General features: G+C 41.4%; 1 protein-coding gene across 4 annotated transcripts in view; it reads right to left on the reverse strand.

The window, feature by feature from the left end:
- AFG2A (AFG2 AAA ATPase homolog A) overlaps nt 1–12,054 on the reverse strand; it is a 157,000-nt gene extending 144,946 nt beyond the window's left edge. For 3 of the 4 annotated variants that reach the window (XR_013774280.1, XM_079305973.1, XM_079305972.1), the window contains exons 1-9: nt 11,879–12,053; nt 11,391–11,515; nt 10,650–10,807; nt 9,448–9,506; nt 7,989–8,609; nt 5,908–6,037; nt 5,450–5,506; nt 5,035–5,158; nt 3,658–3,913 (exon numbers count right to left, since the gene is read on the reverse strand). Coding sequence is in view for 3 of the 4 variants with exons in the window: in XM_079305973.1 (XP_079162099.1) it covers nt 3,658–3,913; nt 5,035–5,158; nt 5,450–5,506; nt 5,908–6,037; nt 7,989–8,609; nt 9,448–9,506; nt 10,650–10,807; nt 11,391–11,515; nt 11,879–12,011 (1,663 nt within the window). In the remaining variant the exon portion in view is untranslated. Of the gene's footprint in view, nt 1–3,657; nt 3,914–5,034; nt 5,159–5,449; nt 5,507–5,907; nt 6,038–7,988; nt 8,610–9,447; nt 9,507–10,649; nt 10,808–11,390; nt 11,516–11,878 lie in introns of all 4 variants that reach the window. The other variant, XM_079305974.1, reaches the window with a different exon arrangement.

Genomic DNA, 12,054 nt, shown 5'->3' on the forward strand with positions numbered 1-12,054 from the left:
ATGGAATCTGCAGGTTTGTCACATTTGGCTTCTGTGGAAATCACAAGTACCTTGCTAGGCAGTAGAGAATTACAGCAAATCTTAATTGTTCCAGTGGAGTCACTACAGATATTGTAACCTTGGATTTGTAAATACCCTGTAAAAATCGCAGTTTTGGGATTTCGTTTTTGTGAGAGACTAGAACTGTATCTTCAGTAGAGGACAAGGAGAAAAATCTACTAATATTTTAAAAATTCAGGACCTAAAATAAAAGCATTCTTATCTGATTATAATAAGCATGTCCATATAAAGGTGTCATGGGTTTTGGTCACAATACTCTGTTTGGGAAAGTACAGATTACACTTTTGGACAAGATTTTGCAAAAGTTTCTTGCCCATTTTTCCTCTCCCTGCCCATCCCAGCATAGACCACACCACAACCATAGACACAGGGGTCTAGAAACATTCAACACAAAATGGACATTACAGGCCCACAACACTTCTTCAAAATTCCCATGAAAATGCAGAATTGCTGAACAGAACATGAAACTTGCCTGTCTGACCCCAGCAATACCACTAAGCAAATCTTGCACTGGAGAACAAACAACTTCTGCCAAAAAACCAGTTGGAATATGTTTAATTCTACAATGGTTATTTACTTTCCATGAACAAATGGTCTTCAGAATTATATAGAAGGCAAACATCAAAGCTTTTATAATGAAGTATCTTAGGAAACCTGACTAGAAATGCAAAAGCCCTACAAATACCACATTTACCATGTTACTAATTACTACACCCTTGGTTTATACAAGCAGTATATACACAATACATGTGTTAAAAAAACAGAGTTGAAGTAGAAAGATAAGGAAAGATGAGCCCTCTGGAAAATTATCTAAACTTTGTATTAAGAATATAAACATATTTAGCTTGCAAATTTGCAGTCTTCCCAGCCACAAACCCAAGGATATAAATGGGGTATGAAGGACTCAAGAGTCTCCCACAGACCACAACTGAAACACAAATCAGCAAGCAACAGTAATCCTGTGCCAAAAACTGAACATGCATTCCTGAGTTCTGAAACCCTTTTTCTAAAGTAGTTTCCACATTTCACCTGTACTTACACATCAAGTCTGAATTTGACACAAATAACCTTAACAGTTGTGAAAGAACTCTTAACTCAGATGTTGTCTCAATACCAAACATTTTAGACATTTAGAAATGTGCATTAGTTGCTTTAACTATATGTTTATATCATGTTTTATGATGTAATATACATGTATATGAAATGTTATGCTCAATTCTAAGGCCTACATCACCAAAAAGGTTATTGACAAACTGGAGGCAGTTCAGAGAAAATCAACACAATTTCTCGGAAGGCAGGAAGGACTTATTTATGAGGAAAGATTAAAAGAGCTAAATATTTATAGTTTGGCTCAGTAATGAATGAGGAGGTAGGGGACATGAGAACAGCCTAGAGATATCTGAAGGGTGTAAACACTAAGGAGGGAGAGCAAACGTGTTATACAAGGATGTAAATAGAAATAATGGGATAAAACTAAACAAGGAGAGCTTGGGATGAATATCAGAGAGCATTCCTGGACAGCAAGCTAGCTTGGCCCACAGCAGACTTTCTGAAGTGAAGCAATAGGAGCCCATGCATCTTGGAACAACACAAAAAAAAAGCAAAAAACTAGACAAAACACTGGAAAATTTGCCATATGAAGGAATCTTGGGAATCTTGCTCTGCTGAGGAGAAAGAGTAGATTACAAAAGTCTTTGCTAAGTTTAACTCCAGTGAAAGCAGCAATATTTCACAAGCTGTTGAAAACGTAATATAAAAAAAAAAAAGATAAAGAGCTTTATTAGAAGGAAAAAAAGGCTCCAACTAAGAACGTTCCTTAGTCATGAGCAACTTAAGTTCAATTTATATAACAGCTCAACTGACTCATGCTCCTGTAACTTCTTGAAGAGGAAAACTTCACGTGGGCTGCAAGGAGTTAAGGGTGCTGGACTGTATTTTCCCCAGCAGAGGTCACCCCACGGTAACAAACGACAGGGAAATCTGACAGCATGGATTCAAACTTGAAGGAAGAGCACGAGGAAGGTGACATCCTCCTCTCCTCATTCCCACCACTGGCTTTGGATGCAAAGTTCCTGTCCTGCAGTCACAGGAAGATGCCTGAAGATTTCTATCTGTGTAATGTTCAACCTGCACAACATCCCAGATTTATTTTCTAAGAGGTACTCATGAAGTGGGTAAATATCATCTATTTGCAGCTGGATTATGAATCCATCTGCACAGGCATAAGTGGAAGCCTTGGCTGGGTCATGTTGGGAATTGAAACCACAACACTTTTCACTGAGAACTTGAGATTACATGAGTTAAGTGTTTACTATTTGAGTACTGAAACACAGGCAGACTGACAGGCTTCCAAAAATGCAGGGGAAGGAAAATAAAAAGGGAGTTTATCTGTTTTTTAAACAAATATATACAAGCAGGAAAAATAATTATGTCTTCTAATTTAAAACAGAGCTTAAAACACAACTGAAGCCAAGAGGAAAGCACTAGGAAACGAATAATCTCATATTTTTTTCTTCTTGGTACATAAAAACTTCACTAGTTTCTATTTGAGAGCTACCCCTTAAAAATTCTGGAAGCTGGCAAGCAAAGACCTTGCTGTTCCAGGTGCCATCACCCCTAATAAAACATCTGTCATCTTCGCAGTCAGTTCCGATGCAAGAATTATCCGTGCTCTGTGCCACTGCCAGAGGAAGCTGTCCCAGTGCCAAGGGAAATAAAAGCAACCAGCACATGCAGCAAACTTATTTGTGAACTACAAGGGAGCAAACACGTGTAAGCAGAGCTGGACAGTCTATTTTGACTCAGCTGTTTTAAAGGGCTGCTCATGGGCAGATTTAATCTCCAACACAGAAACTGTGCAGACGCACTCTAGCAAAACCTAGGAACTGATAGAGAGTACTTGCAATATTTCATCCAATGAAAACAGAGGTGAACTCATGCTGAAGCATTCCCTGGAACATACTGAACCCTGACTGCATGATGCATGGATAATTCTCCAGGGCTGTGCCTGTTCCCAAGGCCAAGAGCCACGTTCCAGCCCCAGGCTCAGGGCATACTGTGCAGCTCTCTCAGCTCTACCACACAACCTGAGCCAGGTGCACACAGCGCTCTGGCCCCTGCCAGGAGCTCCTCATCTGCAGGAAAATGGAATATGGGCATGAAATATGGAAGAGAGACACAGGAAACACCCCTGAGGCCCACAACCTCCACATCCTGGGAACAAGGATGTGCAGACCAAGCTGTACTTAGAATTTTTATGTGCAAGGGGTTGTCTAGAAAGTGGAAAAACTCTAAGGGATGTTAGTTAATTCCCAAAACCATTGGTTTACTGAGAGAGCAAGCTGTCTAAGATCCTAGAAATGACATGGGGCATTCCCCAGGGTTATTGATTTTAATGCTGCATTTTAAAAGTTATCACTATTCCAAGAATTTTTCCCATCTGCCTAGGAAGAGACACATTCGGCAGTGTTTTCTTTGACACAAGAATTAATAAAATTTGAGTGTTTCAAGGGCTGTTAGTACAGACTGTGGATTTTTTTTCTTTAAAAAGAGACTAACAGTAAAGTAATATTCTAAATAAGATAAACAAAGCCTTACCCGCTTCCTTGCACAAGGCTGCCAAGTCTGCACCCACATAACCATGTGCACTATCAGCCAGATGTGCCAACTGCTCTGCTGTGAGTGAATGGGGAACCTTCTTGAGAAGCTTCTGGAGGATGTCCAGACGGTCCTGGGCATTGGGAATTCCAATTTCTATCTCCTTATCGAAACGCCCCGGCCGGCGCAGCGCTGCATCCAGGGCATGAGGGCGATTGGTGGCCCCAAGGACCAACAGCTGCCCTTCACTGCCTTCCTGAAGGCATCAAACAACACCAAATAGTATTTTTAAAATACAATTAAACATCAAATGAATAAGATGAGAGGCACTCCCACTTTAACCCCCAAGAATCTGCATTCCTAAATCAGGGAACTATGAACCAAAGAGAGAAAAAGAAGCCCTTAAGCTAAAATGCAACGTTGGCACAAGAATGGTATCAGCAGACAAAATGGTATCAGCAGACCCTGAATAAACAAGATTGGGAAACAAATCAGTTCAGGTATCAAACCCAGCAAGGACAGGAGGTTATAAAGCTTCCTGTAGGTCCAGCAGGAAAAGCAAGGTGAAAAATCCTAACCGATTTCCTCAAGATCTGCTTCTTCACTTTTACAGTGAGGCAAGATCAGTTAGGAGGTCTCTTGTAATGTCATTCTCTTCTTGTGAATAAAGCACTCTATCTAGAAAGAATATCCATCAGCCTTTGCCACCAGAAAATATGTTCTGCCTGTGAACAATTTCAGACTGGGCAACTCAAGCTGCCATGCAGGAAAATGAGAAACTTGCAGATTACGTAAACAGAAGAAATTTATTTTCAGACTCTGGACAGTTCTTTCATCTTTCCTGCTAATAATCATAAAATAATAGACGAGAGATCACCAAACTTTATGGGCTCAATCTATAATTTACTCAAGTCAATTAAATTTACTGTTTCATTATTAGGCTTTTGTTTATGCCCTACATACTGCTCTGGCAATCTTGAAATAGCTGCTGTTGCTTTTAATCATGCAGCCTACATATTACCAGAAGCATTCTCATGACTTTGATTCCAGAACAACTAAAAATACCTGATTAAGTTCAATGATGGACTATCATTGAATATTCAATTTGATCTCCAAAACTACAGAAGAGGGAAAAGGCAAAGGAAAGGCAGTGAATGGAAGAAAGCTACTTTCTTTTAAACTAACAGTTTACAGGAGATATTCCTCTCCTATGTCCTCTGCTTAGCATCCAAAAAAACATTAGATTATTCTACAAAGTCTCACCTAAGTCTGTTTTCTTTCCCTACAAATGATACATCTCAAATTTGCTCCACTAAAGAAGCAATGTTTGTTCAGTGAGTCCCAAGTACATTAATTGTCCCATTAGATTCAACTTACTGAGCCAATGCCATCCATTAATGTCAGCAGTGAAGCAACAACTCTCTTTTCCACTTCATTCTGAGCCCCTTCTCTCTTTGGACAGAGTGCATCCAACTCATCTATAAATATAATTGAGGGGCGACTGAGGAGAAAAAAAATACAGGAAAAAAATGTTAAGGTGCTCAGGAAGATTTAAAACATTAAGGCTTTCCTATTCATGAAAAACATTCAGCTCCTACAAAAACTAACACACTTCTTCAGGAAACTGAAAATTTCAATCTTGTATACAGTATTACTTAGAGAGAAAACTAAAATGAATAATATATGAGACAATTAATACCTTCAGTATGCAAAGATTCTTGCAAGTATTTTTCTTTTAAGAACATTAAGGCTGGAACCAATACTGAGAATAAAATTCTCCAAAGGAACGTACCGGAGAGAAGCCTCAGTGAATATCTGACGCAACCTCGACTCAGACTCCCCATAAAACCTGTGAGAATTAAAAATTATTTTAATAAAAAACTTGGGGTTTTTATTTTTTCCAGGCAACGTGGAAAATTACTGCTTGTAAATTACAAAAATCCGTAGCACACACTTGCAAAGTCCTGAAGTCTAGGCAAATCTACAATAATCCTTATTTCCACAAGGACCAGAAATTAAGGTGAAATAGGGTACAGGCAAAATCCACGCCTTACACAAATTTCCTGGCCAAGTCCAAAAAACCTCTTTTAATACAAGAAACATAAGCCTTGCTTGAGAGAACCCTTTCCCACTTTGACTCTTTTGAATAAATAACCCAGAGCAAATACTACATCTATCTGGACAGGTGCCAGGGTATATTTTGGGCTACTATATTTAGAGAATTAATGGAAATAAAGTGGGTGGACTTACTTGCTTATGATTTCAGGGCCATTAATGACAGTAACGTGAGCGCCAACCTCATTTGCAATGGCCTTGGCAATCATGGTCTTCCCAGTTCCTGGAGGGCCATAGAGCAGCACTCCTCGGGGAGGAGGGATCCCTTGGGACAAGCACACACAGGCAAACAGAGAAAAGAAGTTACTGGTGATAAATGCCAGGCCCATATGTACTTGCATATTCACTGTCCCTGTCACTACCAATACTACTTTGACTTGAGCAATAATTCCTGTAACAGACGCATCATTATGATGAGTTAAGCTTACAGGGAAAAGATCACTCTTAAATAGGACATTCATCCACATTTTAACATCCAAAAGACTTTCTTTAAAATCACCTATTTAAGTCATTATATTTTTCAATAGTTCATTATAATCTTCACTGTGTTTTCTCAAAAAAATTACTCGAGTATCTAATATCCATTAATATAATTTAAGTTATTCATGATTCTTACAGTGTCATTATAACAAATTTCCCATATCAGAAAACCACTTCTCCTCTACACTCCAAAAATTTATAGACATCTTGTGAGGCTTGATTTAATAATGTTTACAAGATGATGAAAAACACACATTAAAAGGATGAATTTACTTAATGGCACATGTTGTTAAGAGCCAAAGAGACAGAAACATTAAAGCACAGAACATAGGGGACTTTGGAAGAACAGGAAACACAGGTAAACTGCATGAAACACAACTGTGATCCCAGGTAAAGAGCCCACCAAAGAAAGTTTCAGATAACCAAAGCCAAATTAAATGGGCACGAAAGGCAACACCAGAAGTTGAAAAACTAGAAAGCAAAAAGCAAAGACAAATGTTTGACAAAGGTCTGACTCCAGCACAAAAGAAACTGGTGAAACACAACCAAAGAAACATCAGGTGGGACTGGGAATCAAACAGGGAATGATGCCTCAAGGACAGGCCACAAGACCAAATCTAAGAAGCTAATACACTGGAAAAGAGAAAAAATTATCTGCCCTGACAAAGGATAAAAATAAAAGCATCTCTACAGACAGGTTCCAGATTAGCACACCAGTCAATTAAAGCACATGATGCTCTCTCCTGTGGCGTTTCTGGCACTGGCAATACATGGAGCTGTGGAACCACAGGCTCACCTCAGCTCCAGCCTTGCTGCCCAAGAGCTGACAAGGACTCCCAGCGTTTGGATGGGGACTAAAGGTTTGTAACTGCTGAGAAAACACCATCATCCATCAGGTGATTAGTAGAGAAATTGCTCAAGCTTTAGGGATTAGGTGTGAAGAACACTCATGCTGAAGCAAACTCAGCTGGCACAAAACCACGTGGTGATGCTGGGGCTGGACCACTCATGGATGGACATGTCAGGAAACAGGCACCTGTGTGCTGTGGAAACTGTCCCCACTGTAATCACCTCCCCTCTGAAGCACACATGAGGGAAGAGGTCACAGAGAGAAATAAAGCAATGCAAACCTCAGCAAGGTACATAGCCATTTGTGATAAATACACAGCACAGAGTCACAAAAATCCTCCAAGTTTTTATATGTATTAGCTGTAACCTTATGTGTGGCAGCAGTAATCATATTTGGTTTTCCACCCTGTAATTCCACACTGAGCAGTTTGAGTAAACAGCCTCAAAAGATCTCCTTAAAATTTTGCAGGAACACACAGGGATAAAAAAAAAAAGCAGAATTAATCTGAGTTTTTCTCCATTTAAAATATATGATTAACTGAGTCTACCAATGAAAAAAATCTTGACAACACAAACAGCTGTACTTTTCAAGTGTTCAAGTACAGAAGTCTTTCCTATTTGCTATAAATTCTGCTTATGCATGCCTGAATTTTGGTACAGGCACACATTTCTTCTCTGCTCAACTGTTTTTCACAGGCTAACCAGAACATCTTCACAGTATCCATATAGTGTATAAAACAGTTTGATATTGTTTGGACATACAAGTTTACCAGATCAGCTATACAAAATTCAATGCATAGTCCTAGAGTAATTAGCATTTAAAAAAAAAAAAAAAAACCAATTAAAGAAGGAAGCCAAGGAAGAAAGCCAACCCTCAGGCATCCTACCATAACTCTTGAACAGTTCAGGTTTCTTCAAGGGCAGTTCAACAGCTTCTCGAATAGTTCTGAGTTGGCTGCTCAAACCTCCTATCATGTCATAGGTGACACGGGACTCACACTCGCCATCCTCTGCTACAGTGGTCCTTGGTTCAATAAAATTGATTTTAGTTCTTGAAGAAATGAAGTAAAAACAATCTGTATTGCTCATTGCTCCAAGTTTGCTACTTAGTGGGAGTCCCTCAGTGCTGCCTTCCCCAGCCTGCCCCAGATCCTGGCTGAGGTCTGCACCATCTCCCCTGCTGAAGGCTTTGTCTCCGTGCCTGGAGCCTGCAGCGCTGGCTGTGGCTGGTGAGCCTGGATCCATGGCTTTGCTCGGGGTGCTCATGGAGGCAACCTCTGGACTGTCACCAATGTCCATCCTGCCCAGCTGCAAGGACAAGTCTAAGGCACTGCTCTCCAGATCTGACCTCTCAAGGTCTGGCTCACTGGAATCAGCAGGAATGGCACTGCCACCCTGAGCAGTCAGCTCTGCACCGTCAGTCCCCTTCACTTTCATCACCACGATGTTGCAAAGTTTGCCATAGTAAGTGAAAGCCAAGAGGTTTCCTGGCAGGACTATTTTCCCATCTATGAGAAGATTGAAGGAAAAAAAAAGACAAAGATTATGCTATTTCAATCTACTTTGGCAGCAACACAGACATTCTTCCATCAGAATAATTCTTCCATCAGAAATCTCAGAAAGTGCTATAAATTAACATAACAAAAAGTAATTATGAGTGTTTAAAGGTAACGCTTAGGTTACAATTCAGGTTCTTTGAAGGATCCTTTTGTGCATAAGCAGACTCTACTGGATAAATATTTGTCAGTATCACATTTAATCTCCCATACTTAAAATCATAATTAATTTGAGCTTTTTAATTTCATACAAAGGGAGGATTTTGGAATTAGTATTGTAAGAAGTAAAAAATTTTGTATTCACTACCTTGAATAATTTACCTTTCTTTTTTGCCTTCCTTATGTAAGCCTACCACCCAATGAAGAGCAACTTTACTTATTTACCACCAACAAAAGAAAAAGGGATACAGAGACTGGGATTTCACGTTAATATTAATACTTTAACTTATTATCAATGTGCAGCAGTGCACCCTTTTCCTCACAATGCAAGTAAACTATGAAGTGCACCACAGTATCAGCCTGAAGGCTGTCAGTGGGTGCTGAACACTGCTAATTTGAGCCAGATAACACAAGTAACGGACAACAGAAAGGGAACCACAACTAATACAAATTAGACAATTTGCAGCATGACATCATTAGTTAGCCCAAGACAGATTCCTGAACAAAGTGCAAAGTAACATCTCATATTTGGCCATAAACCTTTGATTAAGAACATAACAGGATACTGTTTGCTCTTGTATCCAGAACTACAAAAACTGAACAATCAGAAGAGAAGCAGCAAAACTCATACCAAGGTTTCTCAGCAGACAGACAGTCATTTCCTCAGCATTAACGGTGGCATCTTTGTCCCTGTGGTAGGAAGGGAAAAAATTGGTTTTCCAAGCAATTAAAAACAAATCCACAACTCACAGCACTGCACAGTGTTCATATCATATGGACTTAACCCTGAAGATATCAGACACATAGTAACACAAGTAAATAGTAACACTATTTAATCTGGGGCTAGTTTTGCCAGACAAAAGGCTGTAATTAACAGAATTCTAAGCTGCAGTTATCATTTCTTAGGATCACAAATAGGCAGTGCAGGCATCTCAGCTGTCCAGGCACAATACTCACAACTACAGGTACTGAACTGAGAAGAATTTAAATCAGGTGGGTCTCTTTCAGCCTTGCAAACACACGTACACAACTTTTATTGACTAAAACAGTGCCTTGAGCACTTGCACATCAGCTATCAAAACACTCCCAGTTTTCCCAAAAGCATTTTCTAGCTGTTCTGTTAACTGAGTCAGAGCTAAGACTGGCTCCATGCACTTTGCAGATGGAAGCCCACAACGCCTGTAAGCACACACACCCGCACGCTGAAAAGCAGCGGCACCAAAGGCATTTACTGAAAGCAAGCAGACACAGCTGCTGCAACTCAAAGTGTGAACAGCAGGCGGAGCCCTAAGCCTGCAAATGAAAGCTCCTTCTCGACTTTCAACGACCAAGAAAGCAACTTGATGGAAAACAGCTGTATTAAGTTAATCCAGTTAATGTTGTTGGGGTCTGGAGTTGGGGATTGATCCTTTTAAGTGGGGAAAAAGCTAAATTATGCATGCAAGCACTATCCACAGGTGTTTAATTTGCAGAGAATGAACTACACCTGTAAAGCATCTAGTAACCTAGGAAGCACTTGAACAATGGGACTTCAATTAATTCTTTTAGTAAGTCATGTTCTTGCTTTGTACATAAAACTATGGTTCTCTGGACATCAGGAGGAATTTCTTCAGGGAAAAAAATTCTGCAACTGACTGCCTGGAAACCCTGATGCTAATTCAAGTGCTAGGAAACATTCAAAAGTAACAATAAAGTAACTTTATTTAGGAAACAACTGTAATCAGACTCTGCAACAATCCAAATGCCAACTCTGTGAAATTATAAAGAAAATGACAAATTTTGAAGGGAAGTGGTTGAATAAAAACCTCAATAAGGTTATAATAAGTTCCATACTTCAACTTGACATCGATTTCCTCTGCCTGGATGACTGCACCAGTCACAGGCTGCACAGTGACAGCATCACCTGGATTTACTTTCAGGCTCTTCTGTGTGGTTTCACCCAGTCCAATTTTCCCCCCTGGGAAGCCTGTGGTGGGCCAAGCAGTACAGACCTAGGAGGAATTTTCAAAGCAAACATCTGTCAGTTGAGGTCTTGCCCCTCTCATTTCCAGTCAAGGGAAGCAATGCTTTAATATGAAGGATTAGGTTAAAAGCTGCTTCCACTGAGCAAGACACAAGGCACACTGAGGTCTTAAGATTTGATCTAAGATGCTTTCAAAACCGAAGGGTTATATTTTGGTTACAAATGTGGTAAAAAATTCCACCAGCACTCTCTACAGATTCTGCAGATGACTCAAAAGCATACGCAGTGCTGATTAGAAAATGCTATGCATCAGTGAAAAAAAGATAAGCAAACACACTTTATTTACAAGAAAAACAGATGTGTGTGCTTGTGCAAGATATAATATATAACCCATTTCTTCACATATGACATAAATCTATAGAAAAAAAAGCAAACCAGCTGCATGGATTTTTGCCAACACAGAGAATACAAATGAAACTACAGTGTAGATGACATGGAAGAGCATATTCACCATCTTTCTCAATGCATGATCCATGCTGGCTTCATGGAATACAACAGGAAGAGGCTAACAGCACAGGAAAAGCACTTAAAGGGCCAAGAAAGGGTCTCACCTCCTGCCGCCCATCAGCGGAGGTGAGCAGGGCCGGCCTCCCTATGCAGAGACCCGCAGATTTCATGCTGCTCAGCGACAGCTGCGACAGCGCTCTGCGCAGCATCTTCGGCACTTTGTCATCTCCTAAGTTTTCGGGGGGGAAAAAAAAAAAACCAGTATTTTTTTCCCCTTCCCCTCAGCAAACCCGGCGTTTCCCGCGCTCCCCGGGAAGCACAACCTCGCCGCGCTGAGGGGAGCGCGGACCGCCCGTGAGGCGCCGCCGCTTCCACCGCGCCCCCGCCACCGCCGGCACCCGGTGGTGAAATCTACAACAGTAGATTTCATGGGCGCCCGGTCTGAGGGATCTCTCCGATCCCGCTTTCCTGAGGCGCCGGGAGCATGGCTGGGTAGGGACTCGATTCAAACGAGGCGCCCTCAGCGCGCCGGGCTGAGGCAGCGGGGCTGGAGCAGCCGGGGCCGCCCGCTCCCGCCTCACGCACCCCGTACCTGCCTCCACGGCGTCGGCGACACGCAGCGCCAGCGGCCCGCCCGCGGCAGCACCCAGGGGAGCATCCCGCGGGGAGCCGCCGCCCGTGGCCGGGCGCCCCTTGCTCTTCCTTCTGGAAGAGGAGGCAGACATGCTGTCCGCGGCCGGCGCGGAGCGGTTCCGGAGCAGAGGCCGG

This window comes from Erithacus rubecula (assembly GCF_903797595.1).
Source record: "Erithacus rubecula genome assembly, chromosome: 5".
NCBI lineage: Eukaryota > Metazoa > Chordata > Aves > Passeriformes > Muscicapidae > Erithacus > Erithacus rubecula.